Consider the following 19,014-nt stretch of genomic DNA (forward strand, 5'->3'; position numbering starts at 1 on the left):
TGTGGTGTGCCTGCAAGTGTATATGTAAGAGGTACAGCAAGAAAGTGTGTGTTTAGAGGGCTACAACCATTTCTCAATATGGCTTTTTTTATGATTTGAAGCACGAAGTAGGCATTAGAGCAGAGTGGTGCTCATTTATGAGGAGGCCTTGGCCCACACAAGTATGCATGTGCTTGCTGATGGTGGGAACTGATGGGTTTGTCTGTCTGTAATATTGTAAGGTCTTGACCTTACTCTGTAAAGTGCCTGGAGATAATATATGTTACGATTTGGCGTCATATATTAATATAGAAATTGAATTAAATGTGTTCAGAACAGGCTCTCGTTCCAGCTCTGCCTAGTCAGTAGGTGGAAGACAGGGAACCAGACACAAAAACACACTTCACACATCTCTTATAAAACGATATCTGACCAGGGAAAAGTCTAAAGACCCATTTTTGCTCTTTCTCCCACTTCCTCTCTGTCTGTCTCTCTCCAGGTCTGTGGATAGCCAGGCGTTCTACCATGCCTGTCCCCCCACCCCTCAATCCCTGCAGAAGAAAACACCTGCCCCACACACACCTCCACCCCGAACAAAGGGCAGAACATTCTACCTTTCTCTCCCTTTTCCCTCCATCCATCCTCTCTCTTTCTCTTCTCCCCCCTCTCCTTGTCTCATCTTTGCCCTCCTCATCCCACCTCATCCACTGTGCCTGCCCCAGGGCTACGAAAAGAACCCTTCCTGACTCTGTCCCTTTCCCAGCGTTTCACTGGCTGACTCTAGTCACATGCTGCCTGCTGCCATCTCTGATTGGAGCAGGGGAGACGTGGGGCGTGGTCTCGGCCTGTCCCTTCCACTGCGTGTGTCGAAACCTTTCAGAGTCGCTCAGCACCCTCTGTGCCGACAAGGGCCTCCTGTTCGTCCCCCCACACGTGGACCGCCGCACCGTCGAGCTGCGACTGGCTGACAACTTCATCACGGAGGTGGGCGGGAATGATTTTGTCAACATGACCGGTTTGGTTGATTTGACTCTGTCAAGGAACACCATCCACCTGATTCGACCAATGGCCTTTGCTGACTTGGAGAGTTTGCGCTCGCTGCATCTGGATGGTGAGCTAACTACACTCCTGACTTAAACTACTGGGATGTGGTCATTCAAACTGGTAACATATAGATAAAATGGAAAACACTTAATGGTGTTATTTATATTTGTGCATCTAGGTAATCGCCTGACTACACTGGGACCCAGGGACCTCGCAGGTTTGGTTAACCTGCAACATTTGATCGTAAACAACAACCAGCTGGTTAAAGTCTCTGCCCAGGCCTTTGATGACTTCTTGCTAACACTGGAGGACCTCGACCTGTCCTACAATAACCTCAGGAGGTAAGTTCTTGCCTCTGTTGCGATCAACCACACCCTCTCGCACTGTGGATTCACTCATTCTAATCTGCTCTTCTTTGTTAAATAGGAACACACAGTAATACTCTTAAGTTTCCTGTGCTCAGGCCTCAGTCTCAAGTGCGTGCTGCAGAAGCACAGCTCAGCTCCCAACACTTCAAGGCACAGTGGCAACATCTTGTGTGATCTCACAAGAGTCAGCAAACACAGCAAAGAGAAACTAGCTCAAACTGCTGAGGCTGGGAGGAGAGCACTAAAAGCTCAGGAAACTGAAAGAGAATCAATTTTGATGAGGTCCTAACTTTCTATGACTTCGATTTTGTTAAGATTTGATGAGGGCACACCTGAGCTTACTCCACTGTGCATGAGTGTGTGTTGCGGTTGCTGTGCTACAACATTCATATTTTAGACGCACTGCGAAGTATTCCACTCATCTCTGTCTAGGACAATGGAGACACTTACAGCATCACTATCTGCTCCTCTGGACTAAATAATAAGTCAGAACAATGACGATATTCTCGATCAATCCCCTATTCTCCTCTTCAGTGTGTCCCACTGCGTTGATGAATTCAGCAGCTTTCGGCTGTCAGTTCTGATTAAGATGTTTCATTTGTCTCCTCTACAGGAGCTCTCTGGCCTCTCTCCAACCTCAACCAGGCCATAAGAGAAGTGTAAAGAGTTTTAATGATGCATATATTAGCGAGTGCCGTTTGCCCTTTGTTGTGTACTACTCAGTCTATTCTACTGACACAGTTAAAGTGAACCTGTATCACAGATTCTTTCTTATCAAGGTTAAAAAGGCTCAAAAGTGGAAGCAGATCACGACAGGAGCTTATCCAGCTGGGGAGGCCCACTTGCGTGATTTAATTGTGTAGAAAATGGAGGCGCACCTGGCATCTCCTGCAGCTTAAATTTGTTCAAATACCAGTTTTAGCAGAGTTTTACAGAGCAACTCTTGAACTTGAAATGATCTCATGTGCTTAACTTTCTGGGACACTGGTGTTGAGCAACTCAGCAAGGAAGGGAACTGCCAACTACAGTTTATACATGTATATTAAAAAAAAAGATATCAAAAAGAAGTTGTTATGACCTGGTTTTAGGCAAACTCTCCCCTTCTGCTCTGCCTAAAACTGACTCATGTAATGTATCTAGCCTCGCTGTGGGATGAATTTAATAATGGAAGAAAAATGATTGTGGACAGTAATTTAGATCATATCAAAGAGGCTGTGCCACAATATCCTGCTTCTCTCTCTCTGTCTCTCTCTAATCTAAATCACAAACATAATTTAATAAATCAAAATGCCTAGTACTCCTTTCCCCTCACATGCTTAATTGTCTAGAGACATTCTCCTGTATAGACAAAGATGGAAACCATCTGCTGTTTTCACCAACTTTTTCTCTCCCCTTGAAGTTACTAAAATAACTATTTCTGTTCATTTCACTTTCACCGTCTTTCCAATGATGGAAAACAAATTTATACTCTGCCAAACGTGCACAGTTCTTAGTGAATGCCTCCGCAAAATACTAGATGACTACTACATACTCAAAGCACAGTGGTAAAACATAGTGGTAAAGTTAAATTTTAATCAGGTTCATTTCTTATACAACAGAAATGTACCCACAAAGGTCACTAACCATCAGAGAAATAAATCTCCACAACTGCCTTTACCTTGAAGAGATATTCTCTATTTCCTCTTCTCCTAAACGAGAATAAAACAAATAGTCTTGGCACAAAGTATATTATTTCCATTCAACTCACACTAACGTAAATATTCCTCTATTTTATTGCTACAGGGTACCATGGGAGTCCATTCAGAACATGGCCAGTCTGCACACTTTGAACTTGGATCATAACCTGATAGACCACATAGCAGAAGGAGTCTTTGGAGAGCTCTATAAGCTTGCAAGACTGGATATGACCTCCAACAGGCTCCGAACCCTGCCTCCTGATCCCCTCTTTGCAAGGTAGCTCTCGAGCTTTGTCTTTTATGTTTCTCTAAGAAGTGGCTCAGTGGAAATATTCTGCGGCAGATGACATTGGCCCAGAGCCAAGTGGTTTTTAACAGAACCACAGGGAGACAACACTGGTGTTCAGACATGCTGTAACATTTGTGGTCACTCCAATCTCTATGTATTTGCTATTTAAATATCCATATGTACAGCATGGAGCACCACTACAAATGATTTCATTCTTAACAGTCCACTGACTGGAACATAAGAGACAGCAGGTATAATGGAAGATATCAGTGTTCTCATTTTATTTCCGACAAATCCTCCAAGGGGAGAGACCACTTAGGTCATTTGTCCCCACCCTCTGATACGACTCACACCACACCTAATAACCACGCGGTGTGCACCAGCAGCAGTGCACTGGACCTTCAGTGTCATGGCTACAATGGAATGGTGACAGTTTAGGTTTAGACACAAAAACTACTCGGTTAGGCTCATGATAAAATGAGTACTTCCTTAAGCTAAGAGGACCTTTGTTGTTATGGTTACAGTAATAAACACGCAGTTAGCATTGAGGAAAGGACATGGTTAAAAGACACAACAATGACCATTGGTGTCAGGCAGGAAACAAACAGCAGTGTCCTGTGTCAAGGTCTTATGTTTCGTTTTGAGTCCAGCTGTGTGAGTCCAGCTGTGACAGGGCTTCTGTGAACTCAACACACAATTTAGATTTGAAGCAAATTGCTGAGGTGTTTATGGTATGGTGTCTGATTTACAAACTGTCGAGTGAATATGAACAGAGCAGTTATCAGCGACAGACATGTCTTTCTGTTGGCCTGCTGTCAAATACAAGTTCAAATTTAAGGTCAAATCATCACTTCAACTACACTTTCTTATTTTCCTCACAAATCTATGCTTTCACATTTATAGTCAGACTGAACTGCTTCCATAAACAGCCTCTTAAGTCTCCTATTCTTTATTTTAGATTACTTTCTCATTCAGTCTTTTTTTTTTTTTTTTTAATCTTTATTCCAGTTCATGTCGAATGTGCCAAGAGCTTTACGAAACACTGCCATTTAAATTAACCCAGCCGTGCTTTTTATCTGTTTATATAGCCATGGAAGAGCATATAACAGCAGACTACAGCTGCCTCTTTCTGTTAGAGGTCCATTATTTCTTTATTCTTACAGTCGCACTTCTTTCTGTTCTCTCCTTACCGTCTGATGCTCTGCTAGAAGCCAGCTATTGTCATAGCACCCTGTGTCAAATTATTAAACTTTTTCAAAGAAATAAGCAAGTTTGAAAAAATACACACACACGCGCACGCGCGCACACACACACACACTGTGATAGCACATTCATTTCATATATCTTATTACAACCCTAATCTTCAGAACCATCTTCCAGGAAGCTGCTCAGGAAATAAGCGCCACAGAACTTTGTTTTCTTCCTTGCTATTTGCAAATTATTCCAAATTTAATTTGCGCCACTGAGCTGCAAGACGCCTGTCACAGCGCTACCGCTAAGTGTTGCTCCTAAGTAGGTTAGTAAGCGCCTGTTGTGGATCATCATCACTTGTTTCTCTCATTTTCAGGAGCAAGCTCTTGTTAACTTGCTGATACCAAGACCTCACTTCACTTTGCAGCAAAATAATTTCTGGTGCTTTAGACCCCTTTGAATCCTTAATAATTAAATAGTAATTAAAACTCTCTCCTTTAGAATTTGAATCACAAAAAGAGGAATTCATTGCAATTTTACAAAACTGTGAAAAAAAAGAAATTAAACCTTGAGGAAGAAAATGTTAACAGGCTAGTGCTGCTATTTGAGTTTTCACACTCAAACTGGTTAATGACAATTAAAAATGGAAACATGTTAAAGAATAAGGTTTATAGAGTTAGTTTTACTGTTATCTGCAAATTGTTCAGGAAAACAGCATTTAAATAAACTCACGGAGGTTAACACAAATTTATACAAGTGAACTGATTCCTCTTCTACTGTCATCTTCAGGTCCCAGACCGGTGCAATAAGTCCCACCCCCTACAACGCTGTCATAAGTCTAAATTTTGGGGGGAACCCGCTGCACTGCAACTGTGAGCTGCTATGGTTACGGCGGCTTATCCGCGGAGACGACATGGAGACATGTGCCACACCTGCTCACCTGGCTGGAAGGTAAACATCATCGATTGATCAGTGGATTATCTGTTGAGCCTGCTAAGTCCTTCAGTGTCAGAGGGAGCAAAAGAATAGTTTGAATGGTTGAAGGATGTTAGGTCCAGTTGAAAATCATTTATTAGTGTTTCCCAAATTTGTCTCTGGGCCAATTTGTTCCAAGTTTGTGCCCTGGCCTTGTTTTAGAACATATCCAATTAAGGGCCTCACATTTTATGACACCTTGATTGAATCTTCCTGTGTGTAAGAATAGAACTGGAGCACAAACTCGCAGGACAGGTAGGCCAGAAGGACTGAGTTTTGACACAGTGGTGTGATATATCTGTAGTAATTATTCTGATACCTCAGACTCTCGGCCTCACTTCCCTGCATCTCTCTCCCAGAATTTTTCCGGTCTAACCCTGCAGTCAAAACTATGTAGTGAAAACAAAGGAAAATGAGCATCTGTTGTTGTCATCTGTCATCACTGTCACCACTAATAAGTCTTTGCTTAGTCTTGTTTTCTGCAGAGCAGCATGGGAAACTGTTCAGACTGCTGTGTGTTACTGAATTTTACCTTTAAATTGACAGACAAGATGGCATAGATCTTTAAGCTAATGTACTACATTAATCTTCCAAACTCACCTCGGAGGGATGAAACAAGAACAACTAGTGAGTTTTGCCAAAAAGTCAAGCCAAGTCAATTTTATTTATATGACACCAAATCATAACAGAAGTTATCTCAGGGCACAGGACTCAGGAGATAACCAAAAAGATGATTCTGCTCTACCTCTCTCTCTCTGATTGGCTTCATCTCTCTTCCCTGCCGTTATCTCTAAGGTATTTCTGGTCAATTCCTGAGGAGGAGTTTACTTGTGAACCACCGCTCATCACCCGTCACACCCACAAGCTGTGGGTCTTGGAGGGCCAGAGAGCAACGCTAAAGTGCCGTGCCATTGGCGACCCGGAGCCAGTAGTCCACTGGGTTTCACCGGATGACCGCATCATTGCAAACTCATCCCGGACCAGCTCCTTCAGCAACGGGACCTTGGATATCTTAGTAACAGTTGCCCGGGATGACGGGGCATACACATGTATTGCAATAAATGCAGCAGGTGAAGCGACTGCTGCTGTGGACCTGAAAATAATCCCCCTGCCTCACCGGGGAGGAGCAGGTGGAAACACAGGGAATAACAACGTCAACACCAAGAACAACAGGAACGTGACCAATGGGATTTTACGGACTGATCCGGGCTCCTCGGATATCAGCACAGGGAAAAACGGAGGGATTAACAATGGCGTAGGACGGGGAGGCGAGGTGGAGGATGGGAGAAAAGGTGGCGGGGAGGAAGAAGAAGGCGACAGCGGCAGGGCCTCTGAAGGAGAGAGACCTGACGGAGGGAGCATGGAGGACGACGAGGGGGACGAGGAAGAAGGGAGGATGGTTGGAGTACAAGGCGTTACGTCAACCTCGGCTCAGGTCCGATGGGATTTGGGACGTTTGTCCGCAGCTTACGTTGTATGGATGTATCAGATACAGTACAACTGCACCGCAGACGAGACTCTCATCTACAGGTCAGTTCAGCTTTTGCTTTATAATAACACACATCACTCGCTATGTAAACAATGAGCCATATTCTGCATCTGAAATGGTATTTCTACAGTAGCTTAGATATACTTGCCAACAGGTATTGGTAATTGTCTTACATTAACAGCGTCTCCTCTACATGCAACCACAAGTTATTTTTTGTCTGTTCCTTCCTGTTTTCATGCAAAAACCCTTAAATATTTATCCATTACAGCACAACACTTCAGTAGTGTAACTGTTCACCTTGTACATGGGCGAGCGGATCGCTCAAGGGAAGGACGAATGGGGAGACAGATGAAGGGATAGAGGGGGCGAAGGTAGTTAATAATTTATCTCCATCACTGTATGACACAGAAACCCAACAGGTGAATAGTTAATGGATGAGAGTGAAACGGGAGGACAAGCGGATAAACGTTAAAGGAAACAGGGGGATTTTTTGAGGGAAAAGGGGTTTCTAAGATTTATCACAGTGTGCCCTATAACAGCTAGAGGATTTATAAAGCGTCTGACTCTAAATGCAAGATATATCTACAGCAACATTTAGTGGCATACAGTGTCGTGTGTCCATATTAATCTTGATGGGACATGTCCTTTTTAATTTGAAGCTCCATTTAAATCTTCCTCCTCAGAGGCATAACAACAATCAAACATTTATAAAGACCAGATCTGAGGTTAAGGGTTGCAACGTTCTTCATGTTACCACAAATTATTTAAGAGGCCACCGCAACACCCTGCCTCATAAGTTTAGGCTACTTTTTTTTGGAAAAACATAAGGTAAAAAACTAATCTGCATACCTAAGAAAGCTTTTGCAAAGCTGCCAATCTTCGCTCACTGTTTCTGTGCATCGCTGTGAGCCAATTTGTATACTGGAGCTGTGGGTCTAGCAAAAGGGAAGAAGGAGTTCTACAAGAGCCAAAAAAGATTAGAAGAAGGAGCAAATCAAAGCAGAGAGTTTATGTAAAACAAACCTTTCCCTTTTTACATGAAAAGGGATGGATCACGAGTTTCACACGTTGTGTTCACATTGTGAATCTTAAAAACCAGCGGCTCAAATATCCACAGCAGCATGGGCTGAGACGGGAAGTCTGACTGAGGAGGACGAGACGGGAGGAAATGAGGCACACATGAGGAAAAAAGATGGATGGATGCAGGACAGTCTTGTCACTGTGTCATTCAAAGCATAACAGTATGTCTCAGATTTCAGCTGCTATAATGCTACTGCACTGCACATGAATTATGCCTGCGTGGATTCAGAGTTTACTGCCTCTGTATTTACAGCCATAGACTGATGAAACATTTATGTTGCTGCTAAAGCAAAACACTGGGTGAAATAGTGGGAGTGAGATGGAATAAGACAAGGAGAGACAAGGCTGGGTAGAAACTGCCATCACGGCATTATTTCTGTTTTTCTTTTTGATTCCATTCGACACTAATGCAGAATTGAATGTTGTGTCCCAAAGGTATTATAAAGATGGTACTAAGTTGTAAGTGGTATTGAGAAGAGGTGAAGGGAGCAAATTCTACAACAGGAAGAGAGCAGGGAAAACTGACAGATGGAAAAATGATTGGAAAGGTGAAAAGCTGTGCATAGGTATAATCAGAAGGATTGAGGGAAAGTATGGAAAATAGCAGCCAGAGGTGTATGGAAATAAGACGGATGGGGAGGAGAAACTAATAGTCTGAGTGATGGATGGAGCCAAAAGTGAAGAACAGGTGAATTTTAAGATGGGAATAAGGCCTCAGAGATTTCAGGAGGTGGAGGAGATGGATTCAGAGAGAAGGGGAAGATAGGAGATAGGTTCCACCCAAATCACCAAGGGAGAGATTGAGATGAAAGAGGGATGGGTGAAAGGAGAGACACTGACAGACAGTGAGGGGGGGAGAGGTGTGGGCTCACATGGTCCTAAAGAAAAAAGCAAGGAAACAAGGGTGGGGAGAGGGAGGGGAGGTATTAAAATCCATCACAGGAATAGAGTAAGAGAGAAAATGTGCGTACACAATATATATATGATATATAACAATATACCTGGGTAGGGAAGAAAGTGGGAGAGTGTGGTAGTTCAGAACGTAAGATAAAGACCTAGTCCCGGATGAAGCCCAGAGAAATTTGGAATATCAGAGAGATGGGAAGTAGTGCTTTAAAAAAATAAACAAAGAGGAATAATGTCACAAGGGAGCAGCAGGAAGAGGAACTGGAGACGAGGCAGCGTGGTGAAAGCCCTGCAGCACAGCAATCCACTGCTAGAGAGAGAGAGAGAGAGAGAGAGAGAGAGAGAGAGAGAGCGCGTCGGGCAGATGAAAGGACGGAGGCGAGGAGGCGAAGAGGTGTTCCATTGAAATGCCACATCAAAACAGATGAGTGCAGATTTTGTGCAGTCCCATGACACATTTGTGGCGATTACACACGGAGAACTAATTAAATGATTGAATTTAATGAACTGAATGAGATCTAAGCTCCCTCGCTGATCAGCTGCATTACCTCCTCTATGGAAAATACTGTAATAATAGAGGGAGCTGACTTGCTACTTAACGTTATCAAGTAAAGGTGTTTTATCTCTAGAAAGCAAAGCGGTTACAAATTCAGACAGCGAAAGTATCTGGAATCCCTCATTTACAGATTCAGAGCTCAAGGAACCCTTTGATAAATCTGCAACAAACTTTTACACTCAAAGGCTGTATTTGTTGCAGGGCTGTTGTATTGGAATGTATTAAATTGCACAGCTGTCTCTAATATTACTAGAAATCCCAGGTGCCCCCGCTGAATTTAGCTCTTAAACACAAGGTAAAATGCCCTTCTTGTAGTGAACCAACTTTAAGGAGATAATGAAACGGCAGCATCAGTAGAGGTGAAGGCTCAGCTGTACAGCTTGAGACACGAAAAATGCTGCTCGACACATAGGAACTCACACAGAAACAAAACAGCGGCGAGATAAGCGAGAAAGACTGAGCCAAGACATCCGGTGTCACAGGAGAGATGCTGAAATTCAGCGAGGAGGGAGTAAGCAATCTGAAGTTTGACTAAACTTTAAACAAATCACACCGCCATCAAAAGAGGGCGGGGATAACTGTCTCAAAGGAGAGACAGAGATGTAGTGGCTATCTTAAAAGGTGAAATTGAGATATAAACTCCCAACTCAATTGGAAAAGAGAAGGAAAAGGTTCAAAGAGGAGACAGGAAGTCTGAGGGCTTTGTGGAAGGAAGCAGGGAAATCAGTCTCAGAGGACAGATAAAGAGGAAATGGAAGGGTGCAGCATTTGAAAGGCAGTATACCACAGTGCAGTCAGGAATCTCCAGTATAGATTTCTATCATGTTATCAACACGTCAGTGCCGACCACACTATCACACCAGCTAGTAACTCTGAGAAAGGAGGGAGTCAATCAAAAGGAGTCTGGCTTATGCATTCATGGAGAGAATGGAAGAGTTTCCATCAGGGATTTGTGTTCATATTTTGTTGTTGTTGTTGTTGCTGCTGCTGCTGCTGCATGTGTGTTTTGGCAGGTGGAGAAAAATATACCAGGCCAGCTGAACTGAGCAGAGAGGGGAGGGAGAGAAACAAACAAAAAAAACAGAGAGGTTTTAAGAATGGAAGGCAAAAAAAAGAGAGAGGGGAGAAAAAAGCATCTCATCTCCAACAATTGACAAAAAGAGAGTCACAGTGAGACAGTGATATATAGTGTTTATACAGATTACAGAACAGCAGAGCACACTGTGCGACTGCCAGATTTAATCATCTTTAAAGGTCAGTCACACGGTAGACAACACCAGCTTCCATTTTAGCACGGCTTGTCTAATTGTGATGGCGTCTGTGACAGTGCCAGGTGGGATGTCGTCCATGTGGCATCCGCTGGGCACTGCTCACCCTGTCACCCTTAGCTCCCCTGACACCATCAACTGAGCTTCCTTCCTGGAGCTTTGCCACGATGTTACAGTGCCACGCTCAATTTTATCATAAGAAAAAGGTCCTTGATTAAAAACACTGGCAATGTAATAGGATAGAAGTTTACAATACTTTATGAATCAGATGAGGCATACTAAGGCACGCCAGTGGGATCATTTGTATGACACTTGTGAACGTCAGAGCCAAAAGTTTCTTATTTGGTTCAGAAAGTCCTCAAAGCGTGCAGGCAGGAGTGTAAGGGGGCTTTGACAATTTTCACAATTTCACTCCAGTCACAACAGGATCAACCTTCCTGCTGGGCACTCAAAGTGTCAAGTTTTGGCACAGAATTTAATGGGACCAGAAACGATCACAGGGACAGAAAGAGCAGGAAGTTGGAGAGAGAGAATCACGCAGAGTTTAAGAAATAATGAGAATAATGAAAGTAGAGTCTGAGAAAAGGGACGCACAGTTAAAAAGGACAGGGTGAGAGTTTGACAGCCAGAGGAAAGTAGCATGCTGGGAAATAGATGAGAGCATGGGTAATGAGTCACAAACGGAGAGGGAAATGAAAGGATTAAAGAAGCAGGACCTGAAAATTAGGTGTACGGCAATACCACTCATTTGCTGACACTAATTACACACCATATATGACAAATATGTGACACAGAGTACTGAACCAATCTATAAATACATTTAAAAAATATGTGGTAAACTATATGAACTACTTTCTTCCACTGGAGAAATCAAACATCCAGAGACGCTTTCGGTTTCTGTCATGTGCAATATGATACAATACAATATGATATTGCTGAGGAAACTGATATCAGCATCCTATTTTAGCCGAGTACGAGCCTGGTCACTTATACAAGAAATCATACAAGAAACAAGATAAGTGCATCTGCTGAGGCAGAGGCTAGATAAGGATGTAAGGAGAGATATGACAGTGGTGCAGGGAGTGGGCATGCAGAGCCTAAGATGGAGAAAGAGGGAGGAAGGAAGAAAAGAGCAAAGACTTAGAAGGCCAAAAGGATGCAGGAAAGAAAGAGAGGGAGGGAGAGAGAAAGAGGAGGGACAGAACGAGGTTCAGAGCTGTACCCCAGGGGAAGATGTAATTAAGTGTTAAACTACTGTGTCAATACATGTGTCAACTCACATCAGAGGCAGAGGAAGGGAGGAAAAGAGAAAGGGTCAGCACTCAAGACATACAGTATGTCAACTTATATTATACTGTAAGGTCAGAGGAAGGGAGGAAGTGAGTAAGGGACAAAGAAGGGAACAGACAGTGGGTTTCACACTATCCTTTTAATCATGTGGTTAAGAAAAATTGAGAGGAAATGGGGAGAAATGGTGGAGACAGAAATACTGGAGGATTGGGGAGGAGAAGAAGGAGGTCATAAAAAAAAAGGAATGGGAATAAGAGAGAAAAGAACTGAATCAGGCAGAGCAAGAAAATCAGGCCAAATGAGAGAGAGCAGAGTGAGAAGGATAGATTAAGAAAAGCGAAAAGACAGAAGGAGGGATGAAACAAAATCCGGAGGGGGGGTGGGGGAGAGACAGACAGAAAGACAGATCAAGGAAAACAGAAGAAGAGATCAGACTAAATTGAGGGAGACAGCCAACAAGACAGTAAACAGTTCGACGAATCAAGACCAAAAATGGAGGAAAGGGTAAACGAACAAAAGACATGACATGGGAAAAAGGAAGTGAGGGCAGTATAGATGTCAGCCAGAAGAGGAGATAATTGCTTTGTTGTTCCTCCTCGTCTCTCTTTCTCTCTCCTTCTCCCTCTCCCCCTCTCCCCCTCTCTCCTCTCTCTGCTGCTCTCTGTGCCCAATCTTGTCTGGTGTCAGACCACCAGACTTGGTAACGCAGAGAGAGAGGAAAAAAAGAGAGAGAGAGAGAGAGGGAAAGAAATGAGGTAGCAAGAGAAGAAGAGGGAGAAAGAAAGATGAGGAAAGAGGGGTGGGATTCTACCACTCCTTTATCCCCTCTGCTATCACTCTTTTCTTTTCCTCTCTCTCTCCCGGGTACTAATAATTACTCGTTTCTGTGTCACCAGCTTGAACAAAGCACTCCCTTGTCTCGTTCACTTTCTCCCTGCATCTGTGTGTGTGTGCGCGCTTTTGTAGGGTTTAACCATAATTAGAAGCATAGAGACAGACACACACACATGCTCTTGGTATGTTAGGTGACAGAGCACAATGCCAGCGTCTGCAAATAACAGGGATGGTAGTAAGAACAACAACCGCTGCCTTTTCGACAAAAGCAGCTGAATCAATAAAAAATTTGAATTCAGAACCGTAGGTCTACACTTATATGTGGTACACTTTATATTCATAAACATATAATGAGGATTTAGGTGAATATCATGTCATGAGTCCCAGGATGCGTGAGCATTTGCATGCACATGTGACAATAGGCATGTAAATGCGGTTAAAAATGCATAATGCAGTGAGTAGTAGCGAATCAGCATTTCAAAGACTCATGTGTTTGTGAATGTGTCCGGGTATTCCATCTATATTTCAGTGAATTTGCTTGCCTATTTCTGTCGCTGCCAGCGTGGCAAAAAAACAACTAGAGAGGTGATTCACGATCTCATAAGGGAGGGAGCAATGGTGGGGCGGAGGAGAAGAGTAGTGATATAGGGAGAAGGGGGTGGAGGAGGAGAGGGAGGATGAGAAATATAAGATGAGGGCAAATGGAGAGGTGATAGGGAAGAGGAAGAGGGAAGGAGAGGAGAAGATGAGGAGGAGGGAATAGCAGAGGCAGATAAAGAGGAAATGATGAGGAGAGGAGAGGAGAGGAGAGGAGAAGGAAGACGGTAGTTGGAGTGACCTTGGGTGCTGAATAATGGTACACGCTTATAGCTGTAGCTAATAGAGACATAGTACAGTCCCTGCAAAAAAGGAGAGAGGCTGGGAGGTCAGGTAGAGCCCGGTGAGAATCAGCTGAGGATTTGTGGCGAGCAGAGCTGATTGGCTGTGAAACCACAGAGGAAGTAAAAGAGATAGAGAGAGACAAAGAAGGAGAAGAGATAAGCAGAGGAAAAGAACATAACTAAAAACACAAGTCAAATGGCAAAAAGGAGCCAAGAAAGAAGTCAAGCATGGAACAAAAAAAAAGGTGCACCACTGCAGATTTAGGTAAAGGGAAAGAAAGGATGGGTGATTACAAAGTGATGAAAAAGGCAGAGGATACTGAGAGATGAGGGAGGGTGACCGAACAGCAAAAAGATGGAAATCTGTTCATAAAAGATGGATGGAAAAAGAATAAGGGGGATCGACTGAGGGAGAGAGGATCGAAAAAGAGCTGAAAAGAAGGATAGAGGGAAGAATGGAGGACAGAGTGAATAAAGGTATGAGACATTGAATAGCAGGATTAGAAAAATGACTCAAGGATTCTCTCAAGGTGTGTGTATGTGCGTGAGTCATGGTCACACAATGGAGGACCGATTGAACAGTGTGGTGCCTTGTCCCAGTTTATCATACACAGTATAGACTGCAAGAAGCATTCAGATGTTTTATGTTAATCCACATATACTGCATATACAAATTCCTCTGGTGCAGGATAATACACAATGCAACCATATATCAGAAAGTAGAGAGGGAATCAGTGCTAATACTGCTTGTATAAAGCAGATACAGTTTCTTTTCCAGCCCTGAATCCAATAAAGCACACAACAGTATATCAGGATTATTAATCAAACTGAGACACTGAGCGACGTGGGAAAAGAGGGGGGAAAGAAAGGACATGAGAAACCACAACACATTAACACGACAGTGAATCATCAAAGTGAAGGAAAACCCATTAGAATATAACCTTTGTTAAAGAGAACCAGCCCCCCAGCCTGAGCATGACACCCCACAGTGATGGTCAAGTCTCTGTGCCTCGCGGGATCTATCAATTATACGTAGACGCATAAAGGCTCTGGCTGAACTGACACCACTGTAATATTTCTCAGGCCCTTTTATAAGCCTGTAATATGATCGAGGCTTTTTATTCAGAAACAGAGGCAGCGGTGGTGTTATGAGTGCTGCTTCTTGCATATTTCATGTGGCAAATCTGATTGAGTATCCACTGCCTTTACTACTGGACTCTACAGGGGTAATTCACAGTCCTCTGGCGTGACTGATTGCCCAAGACAGGCTTTCATTTTAGGTTTTCATTTCTGAGATATTTAGTTATAATGCTTTGGTTGGATGCCAGTTGTTAAGATGCCTCACTCTTTGTTGTAGGAATATAAAAAGTACTTACTCAAAACCTTCACTTTCCCAAGTTTAAGTTATTGCTCTGAAGTTTTGGGCCTTGCAATATAGTCAGTGTCTATCATTTCACAGAGCTACCTGTCACCTTGAACAATGAAATCTCTCCAAGTGATGGCATCAGTTTGAGGAGACATTCAAACTAATTAATCTGTTACAGATTGAGAATGAATGGACCCTTTTCTTAGACCATGCAATTATTAAACTGTCCGCACTTTTATTTTCTGTATCATTCAGCATGTTTGGAACTTGCTGTGATCCAAAAAGACTATTTTCATATCAGTGTTCTGTCTCTGAGAGAAAAGAGATGACTAATATTCAGGGAAATGAAGCCATGAAAGTTGACTGGTCATGAAAACGGAGTAATGTGTGGATATTGCATGAAGAGATGCTTTCACCAGAAGTACTGCACTGTTGAGCCAAATAATGAGCCTTTGCCATGGTAACACACACCTGGTCCCAAAGTTGCTCCAGCGCAGAGAATGAGTTAATTGGCGAATTTGTGACAGTGTTAGAAAGCAATCTATAGCGACCTAATGACCACTGGCTAAGGCTGATTTTAATGAGACTGCCCCATGTGTCCGTTCAGATTATTCTGAGACTTGGAGTGTCAGACAGTACATTGTAATTCCTTATCAAATCATACTGAGCTTCTGCAGGAAATTAGTTTGGAGGTATTTCTGTGCCAGTCCTTGCAATTCAAATCACTCCAGGCAATTTGCAAAGGCAGCGTAACTGAGTTTGCCACACACTGTTCTTTGGGAATAAAAAAAAAAAAACACTTTTAATCCTAAATTATACCTGTGCAATAGTTGATATTCTGGGCATTTGTTCAGAAAATTTCAATTTTGTTCACTTTTAAGTCCTGAGAGGGAGTGAAAATCAGCGATCACCATCCTTACTTTGAAGTAATCTCACCCAAATTCATAGGTCTCCACTGTAGTTTGCCTCGAGTAGCCCCTCTTTTGCTTCCCAGCTAATTTAGCCTTATTCAAACAGCTAATCCCCTTGTTTCTGTGACACTGATATAAATATGTTTGTGAGAATTGTCAATCGGACTGATTTCATTTGTTAAACTTACTTATGTAGTAGCAGCTAATTACGCCCAATTCAAAATGTAAGAAACACACAAGCAGGCTAAACTGCTGCTGCCCTTGGTCTCTTTATTTTGAAAGCATTATAAGCAGAGTAAGGTTAGGGGCCTTCTGCAGTGGGTCCCCCTGGTGTCTGAGTCACACTAGATGGCATTTATAGGATGTAGCTCAAGTCTGGGGGGAGCTGGAACGGTTAGAAACAGAAGATACAAATAAGCTCTTTGATGTAACGTGGAAACGGAGAGAGAAAGAGGAACTCGGAGAGAAAAGAGAAAAGAAATCACTGACAAAATATTCATAGTAGCAACACAAAAGTACACAAATACACACTTGCCCACACAAGAGGGTTGGACAGCAGAGGGCAAAGTCATACCCATCAGCGACAGACACTTGAGCTGTGCTACAGTCTCCCACACACACACTCTACCCCAGCAGGTCAAATACAGAAACCCACTAGCATGAAAATACACACAGATTTTCATTTTAATATGTCATAAATACAAACACAGACAACCGTGAACGCAGGCACACACTGAAACAAGCACATACAACTCATGTAAAGACTGTCCCCCTCCGTTCTTACCACCACCACTCTTCTTTGGCTTTTCCCCCCCTTCTCTCCTCCTCCTCTCTATTGTTCACCTATCCTCTGTTTGTTAGTTTTAATGGCTGCTCGAACACTTAAAATGAGGACACATCCAAAGCACTTCTCTCTTTATTATCCCACGCAAGCACTCACTCATTAGACACATGCAGGAACACATTTGCAGTCAAAAGACAACAAAACACACCCTCACTTGTGATGACAATACACATTCATTTCCTATATTCCTCCAATCAAAAGCACAAAATGTCTCAGCTTTGCTGTAATCCTAGGCCTAACCGTTAAACCTAAAATGGCCTCTTTTTCCAGTGTGGGGGTCCCACAAAATGGCTTGATTTTTTCTTCTCGCAGGGATTCAAGTACGAGCACGCACACACACACACCCCTGCACTCCAAATGAGCAGACAGAGTTCTCTTTTCATGTTCCCTGGGCGTGATCTCCATCAATAGCCTCATTTTCCCTCTCTCCCCCTACTGCAGTATCCACTCCTGCGCTGTTTCTAGCCATCCTTTCACCCCAGCTTTCCCCTGCTCCGTTTCCAGTTATCGAGCCTTTTGCCTTAATTCCACAATAGTCAAAATATTCAGGCCAGGCTTCGAGTTACTGCAGATATTTTACATTTCACTACACATCCTGTGCACAGCATGCTTGTCTACTTAACTGAGCTCCTCTGTTTTTTTTTTTCTTTTCTCCCTCTTTAGAATTCTACCATCGACCAGTGACCGTTTCCTGTTGAAGAATTTGGTTTCTGGTGTGGACTATAACCTGTGTGTGCTGGCCATTTTTGATGACACAATCACATCATTAGCAGCAACAAAAGTTCTGGGCTGTACCACCTTCTCCACCAAGGATGTTTACCCAGCATGCCGCTCACTCCAAGCCCATTTTCTGGGCGGGACACTTACTATCTTGGTTGGCGGGGTTGTTGTGGTCACCCTGCTCGTGTTTACTGTGGCGCTCATGGTTCGCCACCGTGTCTGCAATCACGGGGATCACATAATATGTCACAACAGCAACACTGAGGCAGGAGGTGGAGCCTGCTGTCAAGGTGGAGGTGTAGGGGGCGGGGACAAAGGGGGAAACAGCAGCGGGTGCTACCAATCAAATGGTTCTGGGGACATGATGATGGTGGTCCTGCCCAACGGTCTGCCTTCCAAAAGAGGAGGGGAGAAGGACAAGGAGAAGGACAAGGAGAAGGAGAAGGAGAAGGAAGCAGCGGATTCTGCTTCCTCTCTGCCTCCAAAACTCCCTCCAAAGCCCAGGCCCAAGCCTAAAGTCAACCTGGAGCAGTTTCTTTCAGCTGGGGGTGTAGTTTCCACAACAACAGGGGCAGGAGGTGAGATGGCATTGGTGGTGAGGCAGAGGAAGCTGGAGAAAGCGCCACCGTACACCCCCGAGAGTGACAGAACTCCTCTCTACTACTCTCCTTCCCCACCATCCACCCTGCCCCGCCAGTCTCGCTCCAGGGACCGCCCAAAGCCCCGTCTGGAGCGAGAACTGACCAATCGTGCCAGTTTCTCTCTGGCCGAGAGACCCCTGAGAGACTCAGAGCTGTTGGACTGGAGAATCACTCCCCGAGGCAGGGACAAATGGAACTCCTCGCAGGCTTATCAGAGTCCTGTATCCCCTCTAAGTCCTGCCTGTGGGACCGTTAGCAAACGGCGGCACTCACTGGATATGGGCTCCTCTGTTGCCCTGGCTACTGATGCTGCGGCAACTGTTGCCAAGCGTTACGGTGCTGTCAGTTACGCCAAGCGGCTGAGCGTGATCTGGACGCGGCGGAGCCAGTCGCTTCATGGAATGCTGGTGCAGTGCGCCTCGACTACAAGCACAACCTCCTCAACAACCAGCGACGAGGGCGAAAGCGGTGGGGGCTTTGGAGCACGCTGCGAGTTCCAACGGGGATACATCCACGCTTATAACACCACCAACTCCAACTCTAACACTGGGATTACAACTGGGAAAGCAGGCAGTGTAAAAGACAAGGGGAGGGAGAAAGGGAAGGACGGAAAGAACGCTGAAGAACTGGAGGAAAGTGTTGTGTAGGGGGTAGTGGAACGGAATTAAAAAAAAAGTTAAGAGGGATTAAGGGTTCTGTGAGAGGA

At 43.9% G+C, this 19,014-nt stretch overlaps 2 protein-coding genes across 2 annotated transcripts in view; one reads left to right on the forward strand and one right to left on the reverse strand.

Annotated features, from left to right (window-relative positions):
- LOC121176805 (pyruvate carboxylase, mitochondrial-like) overlaps positions 1 to 19,014 on the reverse strand; it is a 253,601-nt gene that overhangs the window by 92,926 nt on the left and 141,661 nt on the right. The gene's annotated exons all lie outside the window — the stretch shown is intronic.
- LOC121176806 (leucine-rich repeat and fibronectin type-III domain-containing protein 4) lies at positions 505 to 18,955 on the forward strand. The gene is made up of 6 exons (XM_041030885.1): positions 505 to 1,090; positions 1,202 to 1,364; positions 3,174 to 3,344; positions 5,337 to 5,498; positions 6,318 to 7,052; positions 17,611 to 18,955. The coding sequence occupies exons 1-6, from the start codon at positions 505 to 507 to the stop codon at positions 18,953 to 18,955; spliced, it is 3,162 nt and encodes a 1,053-aa protein (XP_040886819.1).

Source organism: Toxotes jaculatrix, chromosome 23 (genome assembly GCF_017976425.1).
Source record: "Toxotes jaculatrix isolate fToxJac2 chromosome 23, fToxJac2.pri, whole genome shotgun sequence".
In the NCBI taxonomy this organism is placed as follows: Eukaryota; Metazoa; Chordata; class Actinopteri; family Toxotidae; genus Toxotes; species Toxotes jaculatrix.

Coding starts and splice junctions, on each gene's coding strand:
- LOC121176806 (XM_041030885.1), top strand. CDS start 505: ATGCCTGTCCCCCCACCCCTCAATCCCTGCAGAAGAAAACACCTGCCC. Junction 1,365..3,173: donor TCCTACAATAACCTCAGGAG/GTAAGTTCTTGC, acceptor TTATTGCTACAG/GGTACCATGGGAGTCCATTC. Junction 5,499..6,317: donor CCTGCTCACCTGGCTGGAAG/GTAAACATCATC, acceptor GTTATCTCTAAG/GTATTTCTGGTCAATTCCTG.